This window comes from Typopeltis vanoorti, chromosome 25 (genome assembly GCF_054136105.1).
Source record: "Typopeltis vanoorti isolate ZY-2024b chromosome 25, IOZ_Tvanoo_1.0, whole genome shotgun sequence".
Lineage (NCBI taxonomy): Eukaryota > Metazoa > Arthropoda > Arachnida > Uropygi > Thelyphonidae > Typopeltis > Typopeltis vanoorti.
This window is the reverse complement of record NC_143573.1, coordinates 55111390-55137936: the sequence shown is the minus strand read 5'-3', so window position 1 is coordinate 55137936 and position 26547 is coordinate 55111390. Positions and strand designations below refer to the sequence as shown.

The 26547-nt window shown below is 34.7% G+C and overlaps 1 protein-coding gene across 3 annotated transcripts in view; it reads left to right on the top strand.

Moving 5' to 3' along the window:
- The window catches only part of LOC150092757 (uncharacterized), a 480655-nt gene that overhangs the window by 364619 nt on the left and 89489 nt on the right, over positions 1 to 26547 (top strand). For all 3 annotated transcript variants that reach the window (XM_090414390.1, XM_090414391.1, XM_090414389.1), the window contains one exon: positions 6115 to 6162. In XM_090414390.1, the coding sequence (XP_090270516.1) occupies positions 6115 to 6162 (48 nt within the window). The remainder of the gene's footprint in view (positions 1 to 6114; positions 6163 to 26547) is intronic.

Here is a 26547-nt window from a genome sequence, read left to right as displayed (position 1 = left end):
GTTTATTTTCCACTTGGTTAGAGTATAATAAATTTAGTTTAATCCTTTATCCAAGTGTGAGCAAACAAAGTTTCCACTACTGCTCACCCCTTCAGCTATATTCTCTACAAGCCTTTCATCATTTCTTTTTCCTTCTTTCAACATGTCTTGCATTCCTGACACTTGCTCAAGAAATATTTCTGACATACACTCTCTCTTTCATACCATAAGCTATTCACTTTTGGAAATAAGTACATTGAGTGTGCGTGCACATGCGCACGGGCACACACACAACATTGCACAAAATCCCTCATGTTAAATTCTTTGGGCAAGGATGTCTTCCCTGCCATTGTTCTTGTTTGCCTCAGCATTGATGCCATGTAAAACACTATGCAATATACAAGTAACAAGTCTTGCAGAACAAATGCACTCAATTGCATAGTTATAAAACAATGAAAAAACTACCAATAATATTATTATTATTATTACCCAAGACCACATGCAGTCAAAGATTCATCTGGGAGGTCCTTTTATCACACACACAGCTCATCATACCGTGCTTTGAACACATTCAAACTCCCTGCAGACACTACATTCTCAGACAAGGCATTCCAATCATTTACAACTCTGCACGAAAAAAGCCTGCCTCTCACTCCCCTACTCACACCTTCTTTATACAATTTCCAGGGATGTTCTCCCCTGATCTCCCACTATTTTCTGTAGAACTTCTCCAGCATTGATCCTATATCAATGCTAGAGAATATCCTATATCCAGACTCTACAAATCCAGAGGTCAGAAACTACCTTAGTCAGTTGTCTTTGGGCCCTTTCCAACATCTCTTCATCCTTCTGAAAACCAGGTGACCAAATCTGGGCACAATAGTCCATGTGTGGCCTAATCAAAGCCTTATACAATGGAACAAGAATCTCCCTACTTCTACACGTCAGTGTCCTCCGCATCATTTCCAGAAGCCTTTGTGTTGTCTTCACAATTTTGGCTATGTGTCCAATAAATTTCAGATCCTTATTCACTATCACCCCCAGATCTCTTATTTCTTCCACCTCCAACAATATATCCTCACCAAGCATAAATTCTGCATCCCATCTTTGTTTTCCAAATTTTAAAACCTTACATTTTGCAACATTGAACTCACATCCCCATTTCCGTGCCCAATCACTCAATTTATTCAAGTCTTCCTGCAAGATCACAACATCCACACTGCTCTTCATGGTTCGTCCCAACTTTGCATCATCTGCAAACAACTGAATATCTTCATCCAAATTTTCACCTATATCATTAACATACAAGTTAAACATCACTCCCCCATAAAACAGATCCCTGAGGCACTCCGTTGGTGACTTTCCTTTTCCTCGACATCACTCCCCCATACACAACTTGTTGATACCTATCAGACAGCCAATCTCCAATCCAATGTACCAATCTAATATCCAACCCCATCTGCTCCAGTTTGACTATCAATTTATCATGAGGTACTTTATCAAAAGCCTTTGCGAAATCCAAGTATATCACTGTGTATCCTTCTCCTCTCTCCAAAGAAGCAGTCATTTTATTGTAATAAGTAAGTAGATTACTAAAACATGACCTCCGTTTAGCAAATCCATGCTGTCCATCAAAGATGATACCATTGTTGTCAACCCAACTCTGGTAAATATGAAATATTTACCAAAATAAAATCACTTATCTGTATGCCACATACTCCTGCTGCAAAACTCATTATAGCATAACTGATTTTGGAAATGCAAGAGAGAGAGAGAGAGAACAAAATGATAATTGGCTTTGTGATAATCAGCTCACATAGTGCAATGACATACAGAAACATTTGTTTTATAAAATATACATAATCGATTAGTGTACACAGTGTGCCCACCCATTAAATAACAGGACAAAATTCATATAAAATAAAGATAAACTTCAGAAAAATGAATTATTTTTCACTATAGTCTCCCCCTTCACTTCCATAGTGCAACTGAAAGAATGATGGTACATTGCATCCTTCGATTAGAAAAGGTGTAAGTTCAAGTATTGTCATGACAAGAGGAATCTTTTTATGGATTTATGCAGTGGAAGGTGAGTTAGCCAATCTCATATGAAAGTAGCTGGGTTTCCTCCTCCTGGAAACTCAGGTTTTTCATCCTGCATACAGATAAAAAATACTAATAGTGGTGGTGGGCAGTGGATGCCATTATGTGTAGATGATGATTATGACAGTAGCGTTCTGTGTATTTGGTGTAGATGGAGAGTTGCAGAGTAGAGTGCCTTCCCTCAATCAGTTCTTCGTTCGGCTCCTTGGAGATGTCACATAATAATAATAATATAAATTTTCAAAACACTGCTGGTTGGCATTTAAAGGTATAGTATTGAGCTTAATGGTCACATCCTTCTGGATAATTTCCACTGAGTCACACTGGTGGCATCCTTTGAATTTCATTTTCAATTTGGGACAAAAATAAGTCCACAAGTTCTAAATCAGGTGAATATGGCAGGTGTTCAAGCACTGTGGTAGATTTAGAAGCACATTTAATATGCAATGTGCAGACACATTGTGTGCTTGGCTCTCTAGAACAAATTCCTTACAAACCATTATTGATGTCGAAGAAAATAATCAGTATTGTTTTGACTCAAGACTTCTATAGTCGAACCACTCAGAAACTCATGCACATGAAAGGCAGTCATCCTGGTACACTGTTTTAAGATTATTAAATGTTTCCGAGGTGAATTTACCCAGTTTGAAAAATAAAATTTTATCACCCGTTATTGTTCTATTTTCAAATTTTTGACACAAGGCACTAACACCATTTCAAATAGCATCTACACAAGCAATATTGAAGGTATTGCAATTATGCATGTGTTGGAAAAAAACACACTCTGGTGTGATTAAAATGATATATTATTTTGTCCAAATTTTAAAAAAATAAAAAAAATACTAAAATACTATATTGTTATTTAAAATCATGATATAAATTATGAATTTGCTTAACAGTTTTATTAAATTAAAGAATTACCAAGCATATAGACTAGAGTTAAAGTCAGATATAAAGTGTTTTGAGCTGTTCACTGTTTGACATCTTTTAGAGCACAATGTGCGTATTCCATGAAGTTTTTAATTTTCATAGATTTATAAAGATTTAACGTTCCTATTCCTCAGCAAGCTGTCTGGTTTTTATATACAGTATGTTATTTTATGAATTAAGATCTGAAAGGATCAATATTATGTTCAAATGTGCACTAGTGTCCAAACCAAGGAAAAACACTGAAGATTACAACTGCAAATTCAGACATCAGCTTGTGGTAATTTGTATAATTGACCACTTCAAGTAGAAAGCAGGTACACATTCTAATTTTTGAGTTGCTCGCAAAGAGGTCATGTGGTAGTACTCTGCATAATAAAAGGCAAAAGGCTATGCTAAGCAAATTGTGTTTGAAGGAAGCTCTATTTATGTAGGAAGAAAGTTGCAAACTTGGAGATGTCTCATAATGTCCCAATGAAGACATCATCTAGATGATTTCACGTGGGGAAAAATTATTGAAAAGCTTCAAGAAGGCTGCAGAATTACTGATGTTGCCAAGGAGTTTGGAATTTCACATAACATTGTATCCAGGCTCTGAGCTGCATTTCAGGCCAATGGATTGTGCACCAGATGTTTGCTAAGAGGTCATCCTTACTCTACCACAGAGCATGAAGACAGATTTTTGGTTATAACCGCAAAATGTGATCAATGCACCATGGCAGGTCAGCTTGCAAGTTGGCTCCATTCAAGCACAGGTACATGATATCTTGACAAACTGTGGCAAGACATCTGTGACAAGTAAGCCTATATGCCAGAAGGCTTGTAGTCTGCTGCCCTTTATCCACAGCTCACTGCAGAGCACATTATCAGTAGTATGATGTATATTAACCCATGGGCTAATGTACTCTTTACAGATGTAATCAGATATGAATTTACCAATTCATATCTGATTCTAGATGACACTTGATCTGGCCTGAAAGTAGTACTGCTTACCATTGTGAGAATATTTTTGAAAGGGATAGATATGGTGGTGCTGGGGTCATGGTATGGAGAGGAATTATGCATAATGGATGCACTAGGCTTCAAGTGCTAGTAAAAGGGACCATGGCTGGTGAATAATATTGCAAAGAAGTTCTTCAATATCATGTTCTATCGTTCCATGGTGCTGTAGGCAAAGAATTCATTTTTATGGATGACAATGCCATATCACATCATACATAAGCAGTGGAGACTGAGGATATTAATTGAATCAACTGGATAGCATGCTCACCAGATCTCATTATAAATTAAAGATGCCAAGAAATTATCTTCTTGGTTTAATCCTTTATCCAAGTGTAAGCAACAAAGTTTGCACCTGAAGTGTTTTCAGGACTGGGCAAGTCGCATATAGTTAATGACTTCACATCGCTTGCCTTAGTATCCCATAATGCAAAGCACATATCCTTATGGACACGTATAAATGTATCGTCTGTCCCATAATGCATAGCATTATAGGAAGGGCCACTACCTAGACAATTGTGATCTTTATTGAGGTCTCATCAGTGGGAGCTAGACCCAGAAATGATACCAAGGTAGAAGTCATGTTTTCGTATACGAGTAGCCAAAATGTGTCACACCTTATTATTAAAACACTCTGGATTGGCTACTTATATATGAAAACATGACTTCTACATTACTTCAACCTTGTTATCACCTCTGGGTCTGGCTCCCACTGATGAGACCTCAATAAAGGTTGAAACCAGTCTGGATAGTGACCCTTCCCATAATGCATAGCATTATACATGTTTGTAAGGATATGTGCTTTGCATTATGGGATTCTAAGGCAAGTTATGTGAAGTCATTGGCTTCTATATACAAGTTGCCCAGTCCTGAAAATACTTCAGGCACAAACTTTGTCTGCTTACACTTGGATAAAGAATTAAACTAAGAATATATTTCTTGGCATCCTTAATTTATAGTATAACCAAGTGGAAAAACTTCGATCACCAGATCTCAATCCCATAGAATATGTTTGGGATACAATAGGGAGATGCATTATTGCTTGAAATTCCCCTGAAAACAAACAAGGCCTTGCTCTGAAGGAAGAATGGGCCAGTTGGCTTCAAGCACTCCTGAATCACTTGGTGCTAAGCATGGTACAACATTGTGAGAGCTGCATCACAGTTCAGTGTGGACATATTCCATACTGAAATGTCTCTCTGCAGTTTTCTGTAAGCACTGTACATTAATTCCTTAAGTATCCATAGGAAAATTGTAACTTTTGTCAAAAACATATTGCAATTTAATTTGTATGAAATAACACACATTTTTTGTGTAATATAATTTATTAGTATGCTGGCAATAAATTTTTGTCTACATTTGGTTGTAGTAATGAAAATTTTTTTCATATACAGGTAAAAATGTAGTGACCCTTCCCATAATGCATAGCATTATACATGTCTATAAGGATATGTGCTTTGCATTATGGGATTCTAAGGCAAGTTATGTGCCTTAGAATCCCATTGGCTTCTATATACAAGTTGCCCAGTCCTGAAAATACTTCAGGCACAAACTTTGTCTGCTTACACTTGGATAAATACACTTGGAAATACACTTACACTTAGAAAAAAATAATCCTGATTTATGAATGTAGGTGTTCATTGATAGTAATCTTTTATATATAATTTGTATAGTTGACAGTCAATTTTATTGGAATTTCTATTATAAAATTAAAAGTTCATCATATTAGTTTGTAAGTAAATATTTTCAACAGTAATTTTATATTTACTTATTCATGCTATATTTTTTTAATAGCAGCTTCTCACATAGGAAGCCGTTATTCAAAAAATATAATATGTCTAATGTGTATGTTTCTATTAAACAACTAGTTACTTATTTATCTGGTTTTAACATAGATTCAGTTGAAACTTGGGCGTGAACAAAACAGTTAAGAAAAATACAGAGATAAAGTCACTTTGAAATTTGGCAATTTGTTTTAGTAACTAATTATTTTCACCTAAACTTGCTGTGGAAAGAAAATAATATACTGTTTATTTTTCTTGAGCATATTCTTTATTATTATATTCCTTGTCCATTTAGAGCATATATATGATTTTTCCATTTTAGTGCCATGTCCTCTTGAATTTCAGTCTAGTGAATCCAAAGAAAATGAAGGTAATTAACTTAATAACTAATTATACTTCATTGATTTAAATTTAATTTTGTAAATAATATGCATTCATTATAAAGATTTTACAATCCAAATTGGTTGATGGATTGTATTCATAATTTTCATCAAAAATTCAGTGATCTCTGTGGTTAATGGAATAAATTTATAAAACGGAAGAACATAATGCTATAGAAAGAAACTACATGCATTAGCTATCTCAGTCATAGGTATGTTTTTCAAATAAAATTTGTTGTCTGTGCACTGAATTTTCACATTTCATCATGTTGCAAACTGGGGGGGAGGGGCAAATTCTTGTGGAACCATTGATATGATGAACATACAGTAATTTCTCATTTATCCAAGACACTTCTGAAGGTTTCATGACAGCTTCCAATACTGGATAACAGAAAGTTTTTTAAAGCAATACCAGGAGCATGTTGCTTTTTTTTATTAGCATTATTACCACCCATATTATTCTTATTATCCAGACATCTCCATATAGCCTGAAAATTCACCGAAAAAGGCCACAATAACAATTATCACATAGTGTATTGTTAAATTTCTCCTTTTTTTGGTTTACCTTAACTTAAATTCTTACCTTGTGTGTGTGTTGTTGTGTTTATAATTTGTTATTATTAAAACTTACGATTATTATATTTAGTGAATATCCCTATTACTTGATATAATTTCTCCTGCTTGCTTTCACCCTTTTCGCTCTGTGACCACTACTTAAATTGTTTGCGTGTGCAAAACTTGGTAGACAAAGAAATTGCCCACGGCTAGAGCCAAATTTCTTTGATACAAATCTGAAATTAACTCCATGTCAGAATATGGAAAAATTTGTTTGTTAAAGCTGCACCATCCAAATTCTTAGACAGGAGAATCTTCCTTGTCAGGGAGTTAACACTCAGAATGACACACTATTCGATAATCAAGCAATTAAATTTCTCAATTACAAAAAAAAAATTCGTATATCTTTACTTTTACTACAGTCGTAGCTATCCCCACAATTTAACTCGCACTGGTTCTATTTTTATGCGTGGTGCATTGAGTTCACAGATCAGGCAATTTGTTAGATAAGAAAAAGAAAGGTTTATTCATTACTCTAATACGATGTACAAATATTAAGATCACTTAACAAAACTGAATCTCTCCTACAAAAATTAAAAATGATTAACCAGACATAACCTTAATACTCCTAGTCATAAACAATATGAGACAATATCTACTATCAGTTAAATTTCTGACTTGATCCTATTCAACTAACATTCTTGTACAAGCATTTATCTTATTCTAGATTCAAGAACTATCAGGCTATAACAAACTTTAACAATTCAATACCACACTGTACATGAATTCTTACTCAGGGCTAAGACAATCTACCAGTGGATTAGATACTCAAGTCCTGGTTCAGTTTTGTAAGTCCTCACAAATTTGCACACTAACTGTTTCTTGCATACAAAGGAACTGAAAAGTTTCTACATTACCGAGCATCAGGATCTCTCTTGCCTTGTCTCTCGATCTCCCGAAAAATTCACACGGCTTATGGTCAGTTGTCTTCGGGTAGGACAAACTAGTGATTACGATCACGAATCATTCTTTCCGATGTGGGCGAAGCTGCTCTTCCGGGTTCGGTCCACATGGTTCTGCATGTTGATCAGTTTGCGCTAGCTTTTCCACTGTACCGATGATTATGCCCATGCTGGATCGCTATCTGGCCGCATGGCTGCCACTGGACATCATTCTTTTCGACCGCTCTCACGCAACTTCTCAGGGAATGATGGAACAGGAATCTCAAACAAAAAAAGAGCCTCGAGTTGCCATTGCCAAGCTCTATATATCTTTGTGAGCTGTTCTCCCTCTTACGTCACTCTTTTCCGGCCGTCACCTAAAATTCTTGCACTCGGTACCGTTCTCTCCTCGTTGCGTTCTCCATGCATGCAACTTGGACCTTGCGTACGTGACTGCCTGGGATCATTTCTTTAAGCCGATTATCTCGTTGTATACTTAGATCTAACTTTCTCATGTTTACATAACTTTCACTAAATTCCACCATTATCGGTATTACAAGGACACTTAACAATATAATGCATAGGAGAATTTACAATTAAATGATTATTTCATCTTCTGCCAACAATTTCACTTATACCTATATACAAGCATTTTCTCTGGGAATTTTTTGTACCTGTTAAATCTGAATGAAATATTTTACAATATAATAAACCTTTCATTCAAGATTTAACACTATAATATCTTTCTTTCTCTCTCTCTCTCTCTCTCTCTCCTTTCCTCTCAAACTCATTCATTGACAGAGCACTAACAACCAATTCAAACAACTTATTCCACTTTCTACTCATTCATTATTCTCCAAACAAAGAATCTAGTCCTCACACAACTTCTTTCCAGGAGGAACTCCCATCTTATGATATACGGAAAAATACCATCTTCATCTAGCATATAAAACTCCTTTAGTAATTTATGTTTTTCTGCCATATTGTCTCTATTGTATTTTTACATATCAACTAAACTGTAACCCACAATCAAATTAACCTTATAAAGAGCATTCAGCAGACCTGTCACTATCTTAGTTACTTGGCTGTTAGTTCTCTCCACAATTTCTTCTGACAAGATCTGATCCTCTTTGTTCTATTCTGTATCCACTTCTGTAGCATGCCCTCTGACCTTAACTTTCTCATGTCCAAATCCCTAGCCTATTAATTCCATGCTTTTCAGTCCATCAATGTAATACACAACTTGTAATCTTTTTATCCCAAAAGGCATACATAACCTTCCAGTTTGTCAGATTAAACTTATAGTCCATACTGTCTATTTTAAATCAAACTGTAAGATTTCTAAATTATTTATTAATTACCACCTGCCCCAGTTTTGCATCATCAGCAAGCAACTAGATATTCCTAAAATCATTCATTCCCTTTATTGTTCCATATATCAATAATATACAAACTGAATAGCAAGCACTACAAAGCCCTGTAGCTCACCACTGGTCACTTGTCTTCTCTTGCATGCATATGGCTTTCTGATCCAACAGTCATCCTTTTATCTGTGTCATTGGCTTCATTTCCATCCATCACTTTTTTTTAAATCCCACTTACAAAGGGTCATAAACCTATAGTACATTTGTACCATGGATGTACTATGATTTTTTTTATATATATTCTTACTAGTATGTTATTAATTAATTAATTGTTTTTTTTGTAGTTTAATTTATTTTTTATCATCATCAAATTCCTGACATTTACCCTCAAGGGGTGAACAGGATATGATAGTACTGCATGAAAAATTTACATCATTACTAACTTCCTACTAACAATTTTCTGCCAAATCAATCTGTTACCTGTCAAAGCTACAACATTGTCAGATCTTATATTTATATATCTATCTTCTGAGGCACTTTTTACCATATCAATCCACCTATATCTTGGTCTTCCTCTGGGTCTCTTTCCTGCCAACCTGGCAGAGAACACTTGTTTGGCTAATCTTTCCTCGCCCATTCTTTTGTTTTAGACTTAAACCATACAACTCAGGTGGTATGGTTTAAGTGACCATACCATCTGAGATTCACTCTGTTAACACATTCTTGGATGCTGACAATGTCAAGTTCTTTCCTAATATCCTCATTTTTAATATGATATTGCCATTGAATCTGTTCACACCCCAGTCTATCTCAGGACTCTCATATCTGCGGTCTCTAGTCTTTGGTCAAGTGTTTTACTTCTGACTCAGCTCTCAGATCCATAAGTTAGAATTGGTTTGAACATTGTCTTGTATACAGCTAATTTAGTGTTCCGAACTAATTTCTCTCTTATTTCATATGAATTTATTCAGTTGACTTCCTACCATACCAGCTTTGTTGATTCTGTTGTCTATTTCCATATTTAAATTACCATCTTCACTAAAAATTGTGCTTAAGTAGCTGAAATGTTTCACTTGTTCTATAGGTTCTCCATTCACAATGCAGCTGATATTTTATGCTTCTGCCTATTTTCATTATCTTTGTCTTATTATTGCTGACCTTCATAGCATATCTATCACAACAGTTATTCAATTTAGTCAGGGAATCTTGAAGACTTGTAGTGGATTTATTTAGAAGTATAACATCATCTGCATAAAGCAAGGAGCTGATATTAACATCTCCAATTTTGATATCAGGTTTAATACCACTTTCCTTCACAATGTAATCCATATAGATAATGAATAACAGAGGTGATAATGTGCATCCTTGTCTGACACCAGATTTAACATTAAACCACCTTCCTCTACTTCCTTCAATTCTAACTGCTGACTTACAACTCAAATAAAGACAAAGTACTGCTTCATATAATGCCCCACTGACACCATATAACTGTAGCATTTTGAATGGCTTCTCTCTTGGCACCTTGTCATATGCTTTTTCCAGATCTACAAAACTTACATACAGATCTTTGTTATATTCCCATGACTTTTCAACTATTTGTCGTAAAGTGAATATCTGATCCTGACAGCCTGTATTTGGCCTGAATCCAGCTTGTTCTTCACCAAGCTTCTCTTCCACAATCCTTCTCAATCATTTCTCAAGTATACTTGCATAAATCTTACCAGGAACACTCATTAGGGACACCTCTGTAATTCTCACATTCAGTTTTATTTCCCTTTTTTTATATGGGTGCTATGAGCGCTCTACTCCAATCATCTGTAATTCGTCCTTCTGTCCAGGCCCTCTGAACTATGCAGTGTAGCCACTGTAAGACTTTTATACCTCCATACTTGAGCATTTCTGGTCTAATATGATCTACTCCAGCTGCCTTTCCACATTTCAGACTTTTAATGGCTTTTTCCACTTGAAGCATGGATATGTATTCCTGATTGCATGCCTGGTCAGTGTTTTTTATCATTGTGCTGTCATCACTGCTAGTTTCATTTATTAATTTTTCAAAGTAATTACTCCATACTTCAAGGATATCTTTTTCTCCAGTTTTCTTATCACCTTTATCATCTCTAGTTCCTTTTACAGCACTCTTTCCTTCATTTCTGAACTGCTTTAACAACCTCCAGAATATCTTGCCACCTTCTTGATATTTATTTTCTATGTTCTTACCAAATTCTTCCCATGACTTTTGTTTAGCTAGTTTTACATAGTGTTTAGCTTTCTTACATTTGTTTCTGTATTCTCTGAGAGCACAAGCTGACTTATTTGCCAGGAACTTTTGATACGCTTTCTTCTTTTCCTTCACTGCCTCTTTAACTTCCTGTGTCCACCAGGGAGTTCTGATTTTTCTATCCTTGCAGACAACCTCACCACACGCCTCTCTGGCAGAATCAATCAATGTTTCTTCAGAGCTTGCCACTGAATCTCCAAAGTTTGATTCCTGTATTCCTTTTCTCAAACTCTTTCATTTTTTCTTGAATAATGTTTGTATATTTTAGTCTACAGTTCATATCTGAGAGCTGCTCAACTTTTATTCGTTTTAAAATTTTCTTACATGTTCTCCTTTTCAATATGAAATTCAATTTTATCCTGCTTAAGACTAAATGGTTATCACTTCCAATTTCAAATCCTCTCTACACTCTAGTGTCCTACACCAGAGTATCAACAATAATATAATCAATGAGACTTTTCTTATTCTTTGCCTCTTCTCTCCATGTGAATTTGTGTACATTTTTATGTTGGAACATGGTGTTAGTAATAACCAGTCCATGTCCTGAGCAGAAATCCAACAATATTTGCCATTATTATTATTTTTGCCCTTTTCTCCAAATTTTCCCAAAATATTTTTGTATGTCTGACAATCATTTCTTACTCTACTATTTAGATCCCCAACAAGGACCATCTTTTCCTTATTCATTGTGTCAGTTGCTTTTTCTAAAGCATCAAAAAATTCCTCCACTTCTACCTTAATAGAACCTTCTGTGGGACCAAAGGCACAAATAAGTCTCATTGTCCAGTTCCCCATTCTGATATTAGCCCACATCACTCTACTTGAGACTGCCTGCCATTCAAGAAGAATAGCCTCGTATTTTGTGTTGAATACTACAGCTACCCCTTCTTTTCCTTGATTGTCATTTCCTGAATATAACATTTTGTATTTATTGCTCAGAAAGATCTCGCCAGTTTTTGTCTTTTTTGTTTCAGTCACCCCTATTATGTTAATCTGGTACTTATCTAATTCCTCAGCTAGCTCCATTTCTTTGCCATTCAGGCTTCTTATGTTGATAGTACCAATATTCAATTCTGGTGATATTAAGTTGAGGGTGTGTTTTAGGATTTGTTCCAGTAGCTGACTTTTTTGCTGTTCGCCCTGGTTCCCTGGTGAAAACAACAGGGGGCCTTGTTTAACCGGGTGATGCCCCAGCCAGCATGAAATTCTATCATGTTGTACCATCATTTATATTGTGGTTTAAGCCAATAAGAATATAAATTGGTCGGCTAAATCCCAAATTGCCAGCCCATCCTCGTTTGTTCAGTATCCAGGTAGATATCTAACAGGTGCACCATGAGAAGGTGAGGATTGGATATTAGGTCAGAAGCCCTGGTCGGTTCTCCACATTCCTTTAAAGGCTATGTGGAGATCTCCTTTCAATTATACAGCTGTGACCATTAAGCACCTCTTTTTATGGAACCTGAAAATCCTGCACTAGAGATCAAGCATGGAACTTTCATGTAAGCCATTTCAGGCTTCCAGCAAGCATGATAGTGGTCTCATTTTGGTGATGAAATCCATCTCCCACCTAAAGACAAACACAAATTCACAAAACATGCATTTGCTCCAGTTTACGTAATAGAGTTTCCATGTGGTTTCCTGTCATGCCTCTGTAAAGTCCAGCATGATGTACACAGTTCCTTTATCCACTATCACTTTGTTGTAGAAAATTATTAAGATCTACTTTTACAATGTCCTGCTCTCTCTCTCTCTCTCTCTCTCTCCACCAAGTAGAGTATTGTATTTCTTTCCACCCCTTTCTGAATTCTGGCTTTAACCACTTTTCCATACTATAACTACCACTCTGACTGTAGCCTCTAAATTGTGACCTTGTCTTGGCATCTCCTTTATGTAACAGGAACTCTCTTGCTTTCTTTCCAGTACCTTGGGACCCTGCTAATGCTGAGAATTAAGGTTTTGTAATATCCTAAACTCCTTGATTTTATCTGCATCCATTCTCACATCAGTTGCTACATTATTTCCATTTGTATAATATACCCTCATGAACTGATCATTCAACTATATCTTCTGCTTTTGTCTCCTTGCCATCGGCATTCGTTAGTTATCCTTCCATAGTCATTCTTCATTTAATTCAGGATTTTTTTACTTTCATATCTGAATTTTCCTTCCTTAATACTTGATCACCTTTCTTGTCTGTATTCTGCTCACGAACTTACTGATAACCTTCCTCTTTTCTGTCAACATCATTTTATTTTTTGGCAGATTCTACTTAATCATACTACTCATCCACTTAACTGCATCCTGATGTATCCTCCTAATCCTGGGTGTGTGTGTGTGTGTGTGCAGTGTGCAATAATGCTGCTTCTGTCAAACACCTTTTACCATTTCCTAAACATTGTTAATGTCTTCTTTTATCCAACACCTGTCATGTATGTTGCTACTTTACCATGTATATAACAGATTTTTATTCCTTTTCTTTATTCTCAGTTCTTTTAAATCCATGATTTGTGTGATTAATCTTTTCAGTGTTGATTTTTTTCATCATTAGCTTTATTTGTGTTTTTCTATTTGAATGTATTTCCATACTCAGTTCAATATCTTGCACTCACTAGTTTTAGTGATATACTATCTCAGCTTTGATCAAGAGTTATGCCAAGTTTTTTACCATCACTTACCTTAAAAATTTTCACACAGGCATGTAAATTAATATTCTTTAATTAAAACCTAGTTTAATTTTATCTTTTTAGTCTAGTCGTTACAAAAGGAACCTCCATTGCCAGAATATCTTAGGTTTTTTTTTTTTTTTTTTTTTTTTTAAACTGGGCTTGTATTACCAGATCTAGCACTCTCAAACCACTGTTCTCCCCCCCCCCCCCCATGTCACATGCTATTTCAGGTACTTATCTCCTAGTAACTGTATAAATTCATCTATCTTGCTATGCAACCTTTTCTTCCCCAGACCAATATTTCACACTCATACATTATTTAAACAATACATTATTTAAACTCAATGACAGACAGAGTGCAGACTACCTATGTCCCCATTTCTTCTACCTGTCAACTAAATTTTGCAACCCACACCTTCAATCTATTGTCATAGGAGCATTCCATAGAACTATCCATTTTAGTTACTTGCCTCTGAATCCTCTCTACTACTTCCTCATTCCAAGAATGACAGTTAAACCTGTTCATAATAGTAAGGATGCATCTGAATCAAAGACTTATAAAGAAGGATAATAACCTTCTTATTTCTAATTTCAGCAATAGCTCACAGGATCACATCTAAGTGATCCTGTGAGCTATTGCACCACTTTTGTGATATGCCTTCTGAACTTCAATTCCCATCTGCCTTGTCCCCAGTCTATAGCATCATCAAATTCCTGATGATCCCATTTTGTTCTGTTCTGGATTTATATCTGAAGCAACTAAGGCCATGAGGCCAGTGTATCTTGTCTTAAATTGCATACATTCTTTTGTTTTCTTTATTTTTTTGCAGGATGGGGAAAAATAAATAAAATAAACACGTCACCACAATATGAGACCAGATACTTCACCTACAGTTGAAAAATCCTTATAAAGGTTGTTGTTCTCATCTGTTGTTCTCATCCTACACAGAATTCAAACCTAGGTCTTTCCAAAGGGCACCGTCAATACCAACTGAGCTATTGCATGAAGTCCAGTACCAATCAATGTCATGCAGCATATATATGTATAGTCTTTTCATCCCAAAGTACATAATCTTACACTTTGCCTTGTTAAATTGGTAAACAGTATTCTTTACCCTCACTACCAATCTGTTTAAATGATCCTTCAGGATATCTACATCATACATCCACAAACATCCATGCCACCATGGGCATGGATATTTGTGATTGTCTGTGAAAATACTAGTGGTGGTAGTAGGCAGTAGATGGTGCTGGTGTAGATGATGACGGTGAGATGTAGAGTAGGTGCTCTCCCTCGATGAGTCTTTGGACTCCCTGAGGTGTCGTGTAATAATAATAATAATATTTATTAGCTATTGCCCAACCATTTTTCTGTCAGCAAACAACTGAATGTTTTCATCAAATCATTCCTATATCACTGATATACAAAATAAACAGCAATGACCCTAATAAACCTTGTGTCACTCCACTTTCATCCACATTCTCCTGGACTCTCCACACCATATGCTACTCTCTGGTGTCTTCCAGTCATCATCATCTTATACATGTCACCAACTTCATATCTATTCTTTTTTTGCTCCAGCTTACATAAGATTTCTGTGCACTATTCTATCAAATGCCTGTGTAAAATCCAGCAGTATCATGGCATAGCCATCCCCTTTATCACTCAGCTGTTAAAGACAGAACGTTACCTTTCACAAAGCTGTACTGTTCCGATTCACTATTATTCTTATCTACCCATTCCTCAATTCTGCCTTTAACAACATTTTCTAATACCACCACTTGTGAGGCACTAATCTTCTATCTTGGAACCTTCTTTATGCACTGGAACTATCTTGTCTCTTTTCACTCTCTTGAAATTTTGCTAGAGTTGTGACAAATTTCCTCCGACCAAGCTCAGTCTTAGTCCACAGTATGCTTATTCTCATATTCAGTACCCCATCCAATTCCTGCTGATATTTCTGAATATCCTAACCACTTCCAATTCATCTGCATCTATTCTTGCATTGGTATCTGTCATATCAGCAACTGTGTCCATCTGGATGATAAACCATTGCAAAGTTATCACTTTATAACCGAACTATTTCTTCTGCTTCTATCACTTTCCTAACATCAGCATTTATTAATGCATTGTCGGCAGTGTCCACGTGTTAACTTTCTGCCAGTGTCAAAATATTGTTAGTATTTTTCTTCAAAATATATATATAATTACTGTTAGATATTTTGCTTTATAACTGTAACTACATTTTGTGCTGCCTGTGTGTGAGCGTGTGTGCGATGTTTATATTATTGGTTTCTAGCCTGCATATACAGGCTAGAAACCAATACAGGCATTTGATACACAGGAAAAGAACATCAATCTCATTAGATATGAATAATACTGTCATCATGTGATCATCATGTGATGAACATGCAGGCACTGTAAGTCACTTATCAACTAGCTGCCTATTCCAGAATGTTGTTAGTACTTTCTTTTCAAAAATATATAATTCCTATTATATTTTTCACTTTGTTTTAGCTACAAACTTTTTTTTTCAGTAAATGAACCAGAATCAAATTATCTCATAGTTAGCATATGGATAAATAATTGTTTTATATCTTTTTATTTACTTTATTATATTTTTTTATATATGCTGTCTAAAGGGATATTTCGTCATGAGTTAGCCTATGTATCAGCTCCTGAAGAAAAATTAATTTACACCAATAAAAAGATAAATACAGTGGTACCTTGATTTGTGAGCATAATTCGTTCCGGAAATGTGCTCGTAATCCAAAGCACTCGTATATCAAAGAGAATTTCCCCATAAGAAATAATAGAAACTCAGATGATTCGTTCCAAAACTCAAAAATATTCATATAAATATGATTAATACAAAATACATAAAGTAATCGAATTTATTAATTACATTACAATTACATATTACAGTAAATACAATTAATTGTATTGGGTAGGACGACTTTCATTGTCACTAACGGAATCACTGCTATCTGTCTCATCGCAATTAAAAACTTGCTGCGGCAGGTAGCACTCTTAAACCATGAGCTTCTGAAACTCGGCAACAAATGCCACAGCTGCCTTTGCATCCGAACTCGCAGCCTCTCCGTGCCTCACAACACTATGGATGCCACTTCTTTCAACCCTTTTCTTCATTGGGACCATTGTCATAGTACAGTTAATAAAGAACAGTCACTACATTTGGACACAAAATAAAAAAATGCTTTACGCACACACACGTGGTCACAACGCTAGCATGAATGTTGACTATACGAATGAGGTATGCCAATGACCGCGCATGCGAGACGATTACCCACAATCCCAAGCGGCTTGTGATCACGTGACGCTTGGCAGACAAAGCATATAGGTAATACAGTACTCATATTGCAAGATGTTGCTCGTTTATCAAGTTAAAATTTATTAAAAATTTTTGCTCATCTTGTGAAACACTCGCAATCCAAGGTACGACTGTACCATATAGTAACTGCATGTTAGTGTTTGTGCACTTTGGTGCCACTCACTTCTGATGATTTGGATGCTCTTTCCTGCTTATATTAAAACTTTGAACCAGCAATATAAGCATCCAAGCTCCAAAAATATGCTAGTGATACTCCAGTGTTGCAATTTCTGTATTTATTTTAAGTCTATTGTGTTATTTTTCTCATTTATTCACTTATAAAAAAAAGTATTTCGTTCACTTTCACTACACTTATTCTGCATACCAAGCTTTTTTTCCTCATTTGAAATACTTTGAATTAATTATATTGTAGTCTACAAAGAAGTTCAATACACAACTAATATGAGATAATTTATAATTGTCTCCCTAGTTTAGAGAGTCAACTCTGGATTTTCTTGTAGTTATTATTATTATTATTGTATGGGCACCTCCATGGAGTCCAAAGACTCATTGCAGGAGACCCAAACTATTCACACAATCTATCATACCTCTCCTTGAACTCATTAACAGACAAAGCACTCACAACTGACTCTGGCTACCCATTCCACGCATTCACAGCTCTCCAAGCAAAAAATCTCCTCACACCCCTACTAACCATATCCTCATTCAACTTTAAGAATGACACCTTGTTCTATTCCCTCCAGCCAAGTGCTGAAATATTTCTCCCTGCATCAATCCTATAAAACCCTTTAAGTGACTTAAATGTTTCTATCATATCCCTGCTTTTTCTCTTATCAATCAACTTCTGCATTCCACAGACCACTCACCATCTTGGTTACTCGCCTCTAAATCTTCTCCACCACTTCCACATCCCCAAGAAACCCAGAAGACCAGACATGAACACAGTAAACCAGATGAGGATGTATCTAGGCTGTATAAAGAGGAATAACATCTTCCTTAAATCTACTTGTTAGTGTGTTCTTCAATAGCCAAGTAATCTTATGAGCTACCTTAGCAATATGTACTCTAAACTTTAACTTTCTGTCTACCACCACCATTAAATCTCTAGCTTCCACTATTTTGTGGAGCAGGAACAGGATTCAAAGAAAGATTCTTATTATTTTTAAATAAAATTTATTCAACTGGTATCCCCCCAGTAGAATGAAAAAAGTAATTGTGATTCCTATATTTAAAAAAGGTAATAGAGATGACCCTAAAAACTATAGAGGTATCAGTATACTAAATTCCTGTTACAAAATATATAGCATTATCTTAAATAGCAAACTAATGAAATATTCTGAAAACTTTATTTTAGAAGTACAGAATTGATTTAGAAAAGGACGATCATATATAGACCCAGCCTTTTGCCTAAAATTAATAATAGAGAAAAGAAAAGAATACAATTTAGAAACATATTATTGCATTTATTGACTTTGAAAAAGCATTTGCCAAAGTTAAAAGAAACATATTAAAAGAAAGACAAATACCAAATAATATCCTAAAAGCTATCACAAGTATATATGAAAATAATCAAATACAAATATAATTAAATCACGAGCTATCATATACGAGAGAGATAAACCAAGGGGTCCGGCAGGGATGTCCCCTCTCAGCAACTCTTTTTAATATCTACTTAAATGAAATAATAATAAAATGGAATAAAAATTTACATGAAGGAATTAAAGTTTCTCCTACAGTAAACTTAAACACTCTCTTCTTTGCCGACGACCAAATAATAATTACAAATTCTGAAGATAAACTACAGAAAGCTATTTTAGATCTAAATGGGATATCCAAAGAAAGCTATTTTAGATCTAAATGGGATATCCAAAGATTATGGTATGATAATATCAACAGAAAAATCAAAAACTATGGCCTTTAAAGGACAAGATCCAGCAAGAACTGAAATAGAAATAGATAACAAGATCTTAGAACAGGTGAATTCATTTAACTACCTAGGATGTATGATCACATATGAAAATGAAAAAGATATAAATGTAAAAATTGCAAAATATTTAAAAATAACAGGTGTAATTAACTCTATATTTAAACCAAACCTAGTTCAAAAACAAACCAGACTGAAAGTATACAATACATTAGCCCTACCAGTCTTAATGTATGGAAGCGAATTCTGGACAATAAAACAAAAAGACAAACAAAGATTAATAACAGCAGAAATGAAGTTTATGAGAAAAACTGCAAAGTATACCTTATTTGATCACAAAAGAAACAAAGAAATTATGATGAAAGAATTAACTCAAGAACCAGTAATAGAAACAATTAAAAAATATAAACATAAATGGATGGAACACGTTCAAAGAATGAAAACAGAAAGATTACCAAAACAAGCCTTAAAGTACAAGCCATTAGGAAAAAGAAAACAGGGTGTCCTTTTAAACGATTCAACAATGACTTCTAAGGCCTGAACAGGCCATGCTAGGCCTAAATCCTTGATATGCATGATGATGATGACAGTGCCATCAATGTGATACATGATATGTAATCTGTTTATTCCAAAATGCATAACTTTACATTTCTCCACATTGAACTGTCTCATTACCCATTATCTCTTGCCCATACTGACAGTCTATTTAAATCGCCCTGCAAGTTCTCCGCATCGCATTGATTAACTATTACTCTACTTAATTTTACATCATCAGCAAACAACTGAATATTTCCTTTCAAGTTATTTCTTATATCATTTATGTACAAAATAAACAGCAGTGATCACAGCACTAAACCTTGTGACACATAACTAGTTGCCTATTTTCACCTCGATTCTACCTCCATATGCAACTTTTTGATATCTGTCCAGCAGCCACCCTCTTATCCACTTAACCAGTGTCATATCCATCCCCATTTGTTGTAATTTGTGTAACAGAGTTCCATGTGGTATTCTGTCAAACGCCTTTGCAAAATCCAGCAGAATTACCATATATCCAACTCTGCTGTTACACTATTATAAAAATATAGCAAATTACTAAGTCATGACCGACTCTTCACAAAACCATGTTGCCCTTCATGCAGTATCATATCATATTTTTATCTACCCATTCTTGAATTCTCTTTTTGACCAATTTTTCCAGCACTTACCACTATGCCTGAGATAATCATTGGTCTAAAATTAGCTACTGCAGTCTTAGAACCTCCCTTATGCAGGGAATTATTCTCTTTCTTTTCACTCCCTTAGAAGTCAAACAGAACTGAGACTTAAATTAAAGAGCCTAGTCAGAGGAATTGCCAGTTCCATTGCACATTCACAAAAAAACTCGAGCTAATATCCCATCTAATCCCACAACTGTATTTACATTGAGATTCTGCAATATCCTAAGAACCTCAAATTCATCCCGCTCTGTTCCCACATTAGTATTTGTGTTGGATCGTCCATCCATAGTAGTAATAGTACATCCTGCATTTTGATCTGCCATCTTGTTTTAACGTTGTTCTTAACAAGGTTAATTAATTGTATGTTGATTACTAATCCAAATATAGGGAAATTTCTATTATACTGCGCCACCCTATATTCAGATTAGTCTATGCAAAATAGTGGAATCAAATATTACTTAACTTTAGCAGTCTAATTTTTATATATAAGCTGAATTTGACATCAACATTTAAGGTTCCCGCTAGGTCCGATAATTTTATGAACGGTGCAGTGAAAAAGAATCAGGCTAACAATAAATTGAAATCAATAAAACAAAACATTTAATGCAGGGTTATATAATATAAACATAAGCATACTTTGGATACAAGATAATGCAAAATTAACTCTGTACAACAACTCATAACATTCACTCAACTGTTGGTATCAAACATTGAGTCTTTAAAATCTATTTTCTCCCTAATAAACAAAGATAGTTCTAAAGTTCGATATCACTGAAATTCACAGCAAATATTTTAACAATTGTATTCTCTATCTATTCCTTAGTCAGAAATCACATAGCTCAGTCAAGAGGTAGTTATCACCTTAAGGGGTGGAAGACTATTAATCTTCAAGCTTCGGTTAATTTCAGCATAAGCACCACAGTTAATGTTAGGATTTAACAGGAGTTAATTCTTATAACTTCACTCTAAAATGCTATAAAGTACAACTGTTCTTACCGGAATAAATCCTTGCACATATTATTCACTGGGGCACACTTAAAACTTTAGTTAACTATCACACTGGAGCTACACATTTCAAAAGTAATCTTCTTTAAATTAATTTAATCTTTAATCTCAGCACATCACAAATGCAGACACACTTGCACTAGAAAATTCACTTATTCCTCATATACTACTACTTTGCAATAGAATCAGCTTTCCACTAATCTTCCTTGAAAGCTCTGGAATTCAACATTAACTTCAGAATTCCATATCAATATTCTGAGTTGTCAATTTACATTCCGATCCTTTGTAATCTAGTTACAGCATTTAATTCTTTACTACAGCCTCTTACTTAACTCCATGCTGCTAATAAATTATTTCCTCATCTCTATTGCACTGTTCTGAGTGCACCAACTGTACTCAGTCTCTAGTTCCGCAGTTCTAGTGCTGACTCTCTGACTGGGACGACGACTCATTTTCTCTCGCCTTCCGTTTATATACCTTCACTCCTTTTTCCCACCAAAACTTCTTCTCACCATCTAGCTTATATCAATTCCATCTCACGTCCATAACTCACGTGCTACCACACTCGCGCTTTCCACTTTTAACTCCATCTCCATGACAACAATTAGAGCAGTGCATAAGCATTACATAACATTTTACCTTTACATACAGAAATAAAATAAAAAGATATTTTTCAATTCAAATAATATACAATTAATTATGATGAACACAAATTCTTTTACTATTAATATAGGAATAAATAAAATAATCTGAACGTTATTTTTATACAGAGTCCTTTCCATTATTAATACATATCCTAGATTAAATAATTAAATTAAAAAAACTCAAAGGTAATTATATGAATAATAGTTTATAACAAGAGATTTACATTAAATAGCATCTATAAATGTAGCCTTTGATATGGTGGATTATGTTGGATTCTGAAGGGAGTATTAATAATTTTAATTTCTCTTCATTCAGAATCCAACATCTGTCACATATGTTAAAGCACTAACCTCACTAGGATGATACGCCTCCAAATCAAAAAATTAGAATAATCAAAGAAAATGTGTTGGAATAATTTGCAGTTTTAATTTATTGCAAAGAATATAATTATTACCAAATATGAATTAGCATAATCTAAACTATATACTTTATAGATTATATAATCATGTAAACACATTAAAATATAATATAAATTATAAGAAAATTGTTGTTTAAAAACATTCACAAAATTAGAATAATTTTAATGTGGTTCAAAATATTAGAATAATGCAAAAATAAATGCACAAAAATTACAGTCAAAGGGAAACAACATAATAATTAGTACTTTGTTGCATACCTGTTAGCTTTTATGACCATTCATAAAAGGTTAGGCATATTATTTACTAGTGGTTCGCAGTCTTTTTTTTTAATCAAAACATGCTCATACAATCTACAAACTAGAAACAAGCTCATTTTTGTCTCTTGGGGCAACTTCTTGAAGATGTTGCTTCATAATTCCTCACAAATTCTCAATGAGGTTTAAATCTGGTGAGTTTGCAGACCAAGGAATTACATTGATTTGCCTTTCTTTGAGCCATCTAGTAGTCTTCTTGTCCACTTGTAAGTGTGACAAGAAGCTGAATCTTGCTGAAAAAGGAACTCACCATGACATAAATTTTCCGATGTCAGTAATTTAAAGTGCTCAAGAATTTCTTGATACACTTTGGAATCAATTCTTTCGTGCACAATGCACAGCCTACCTGGACCCTCTGCAGTCAAACAAGCCCCATACCATGACAGAGGTTGCAAATTTAACTGAACATTTCATGTATTCTTTATCAAATGCTTCTTGCTTAAGATGGCAAATAGGTATCAAGGGATACCTGTTTGCCATCTCACATCAGAAACATACTTTTGCTTGGAAGTCATAAGCAGCTTTGTATTCGGCACATGTGATTTAAAACTTAATTTGTGAAGTCTCTCTGTCATAGATTTAGACACATTCACACCTAGTTCTTTCCATCTCCAATGAAAATACTTTACACTTCAGAACCACTTTTTGTTCACAATATTCTTCAATCTCCCATCTCTTGATGTAGTTATTACCTTTTGACCGCTATTGAAGTGTTATTTTGAAAACTCTGGTTATTAGAATACTATCTCAGTACTCTGCTCACACTTGCTTGAGAACATTTCAATTCCTTAGTTATAAACTATCGAGTTTTGACTTTCTTTGTGTAGAGACACCATACAAAACTTCTTAGTTTCCAATATTTCACTCATTCGACCCATGTTTATCAAATAATTAACTGAAATCCATGCACAAAGGATTCCTTGTACATTAGTCAGTCCTGCAGATACTGAAATATATGCTATTTCTATGCTCTCCTCAAAACAAATCAGAAAAATTTGAAATATTCTAATATTTTGAACCACGTTAAAAATTATTCTAATTTTCTGAATGTTTTCAAATAACAGTTTTCTTATAATTTATATTACATTTTTATGTGTTCACATGGTTATATAATCTACAAAGTATGCAGATTTAGATGATGCTAATTCATATTTGGCAATAATTATTTTTTGTGCAATAAATTAGAATTGCTAATCATTCAACACTTTTTCTTTGATTATTCTAATTTTTTGATTCAGAGTTTAGAAGTTTATATATTAGTTTAAAAACAAGCCTTTCATGGGTGAGAGTGATGATATAAAAAATATTTATATATATCAAACTTACATTCACAAGCTGATAAGTGGATGTGGAGGAGACCTCCTCATCACCTTTAAGGCATGCGAAGAACTGATTTGGACTTCTGACCTAATATCCAGTGCTCACCTTCACATGGTGTGCCCTGTTAGTATCTACAGGTACTTTGGACTACAGGCAATTTGGGACCTAGCTGACCAAATTTATTCTTTATTGGCTTAAACCACAAAAGCATGTAGATTTAGATGATGCTAATTCATATTTGGCAATAATTATTTTCTATACAATAAATTAGAATTGCAAATCATTCAACACATTTTCTTTGATTATTCTAATTTTTTTGTATCCAGCATACTTTAAGACTTTAAGCAACCTTCAGCTAGTATTGGAAACTATTCCATACCAATTGGTTGAAATTTATATGTATAATCATGTTTTAATATATACTGTGTATATATATATGTAGTAAGTATTTTACCTTGGGTATAATAAATGTTAAAGATAAGTCTGTTTGCTTACTTGGGAAATGGAGTAAAACCAGGCTTAAAATAGGCTTGGAATCTTTAACACACACACACACACACACACACACACACACACATATATATATATATATATATATATATATATATATATATATATATATATATATATATATATATATAAACATGTTGCTCTTCAGCCCAATGTAATTTTGTAACCAATAGATAACAATAATAATAGGACTCTAGTGTTGATGTAGTCAAGTTTTTTTTTCATCAGAGGTCAGGCCAATAATTATTGTAACAGTTGGTCAATAACTTTAGCAAAGCATGTAGATTGTAGTGTAACTTGTTTCTCTGTATATAGTGTATATACTCCAGAAGATGACCTTGATATGAAGGTCAAAACGTCAAGTGTTGATTTTGGTTTATATTAAACTAAAGTTTTATTCAAACACGGTAGTTGTCTCCATAATTTTCCAAAATGTATTCTGATCACCATGTAAGCCTAAAAGAAAGGATTCTAATTTTTTTGATTTGTAGGTGTATACCCTTGCAAAGTGGTCACACAATAACTTGACTATTTATCTGTTTCTGTCACCTTGTGACCATCATCACTCATTAATCTTCCATAGTCATTCTTCCTTCTACTTCCCACATAAGAAAAAAACTCTTTGGGATTTCCTTTGGCCTGCTTGGCTAGATTCTTCTCATAATCTGATTTTGAATTCCTTGCCATCTGGTCATCTTTCTTGCCTGAGCCTTGTACTATTCATGAGTTTGCTGGTCACTTTTCTCTTTATATACCTCACAGCATTTTCTTCTTCTGAAGCTCATGCTTAATGATATTAGTCATCCATCTAGCTCCTATCTGATTAACCCTCCTTACTTTAGGTATACAATTTAATATTGCTTCCTCTAGATGACCCTTAAATATCTCCTATGCACTACTAACATCCTTACTGTGCAGTGTTTTATGCCATGACACAGATTTACGCTTCTCCCTAAGTTTGTTATAATCACTGTATTGTAATTCTACATATACCTCTTCTTTACAGAATATTCCTCATGTTGTACAGTCTCCCAAGTCAATTTTGCATGATTGCTTTCACCATTCAGAGGCAGTGTGGTCACATTGGTTATGGATATCTCTTCTGATCCTATTGCCAGGTACAATACTTTCACACCCCTGTTCCCCAATCACATGCTGCCTCAAGTAATGATCTCTCATTAGGTGTATAAATTCCATTTGCTTCCTGGCATGTGTCTTTTTTTGGCATCTTCCAGATCATCCGTGGAACTCCCTGGCCTATAGCAACAACCAACTGCATATTTTGTCTTACTGGTCTTAATCTCACATCAGACTGCTTCATGAAAATGAACAGCCAGCCTCCCACCTATCTGCTCTTCTTTTTTTGGCTGCAATTCATGAGCAGTACCTCTTCCCACCATCCTATCTTCTCTATCTTCCCTGAAAATACTAAACCTTTCACATTCAATCCCTGTAACTACATCATCTGCTGTTTGCTAAGTCTCACTAATGCCTATAACTTTTGGAAAGTTTGCACTAACCAATGCCAAAAACCTCTTCCGTTTGTTCCTGATACTTCTGGCATTAATATATAGAAACTGCAGCATCCCTTTAGGCCCCATCCTCCTTTACTTCCTAAATTGACTACCCTATTCAATATTTTTGCTTGAGAGACTAGATTTTGGGCTTGGTCATTCTCACATTCACAAAACTCATAAGTGCTTTCACACAAACATCTGCTTCCACCCTAATTGCTTAAGTTTTCCTGAATTTGTGTTTCAGCATGCTCGGTGAACAAACTTTCTCTAAACACCTAACGCCAAAACCATTTAGATGCAGTCAATCAGCATTGTACAAATCCTTCTTTCTATCAAAT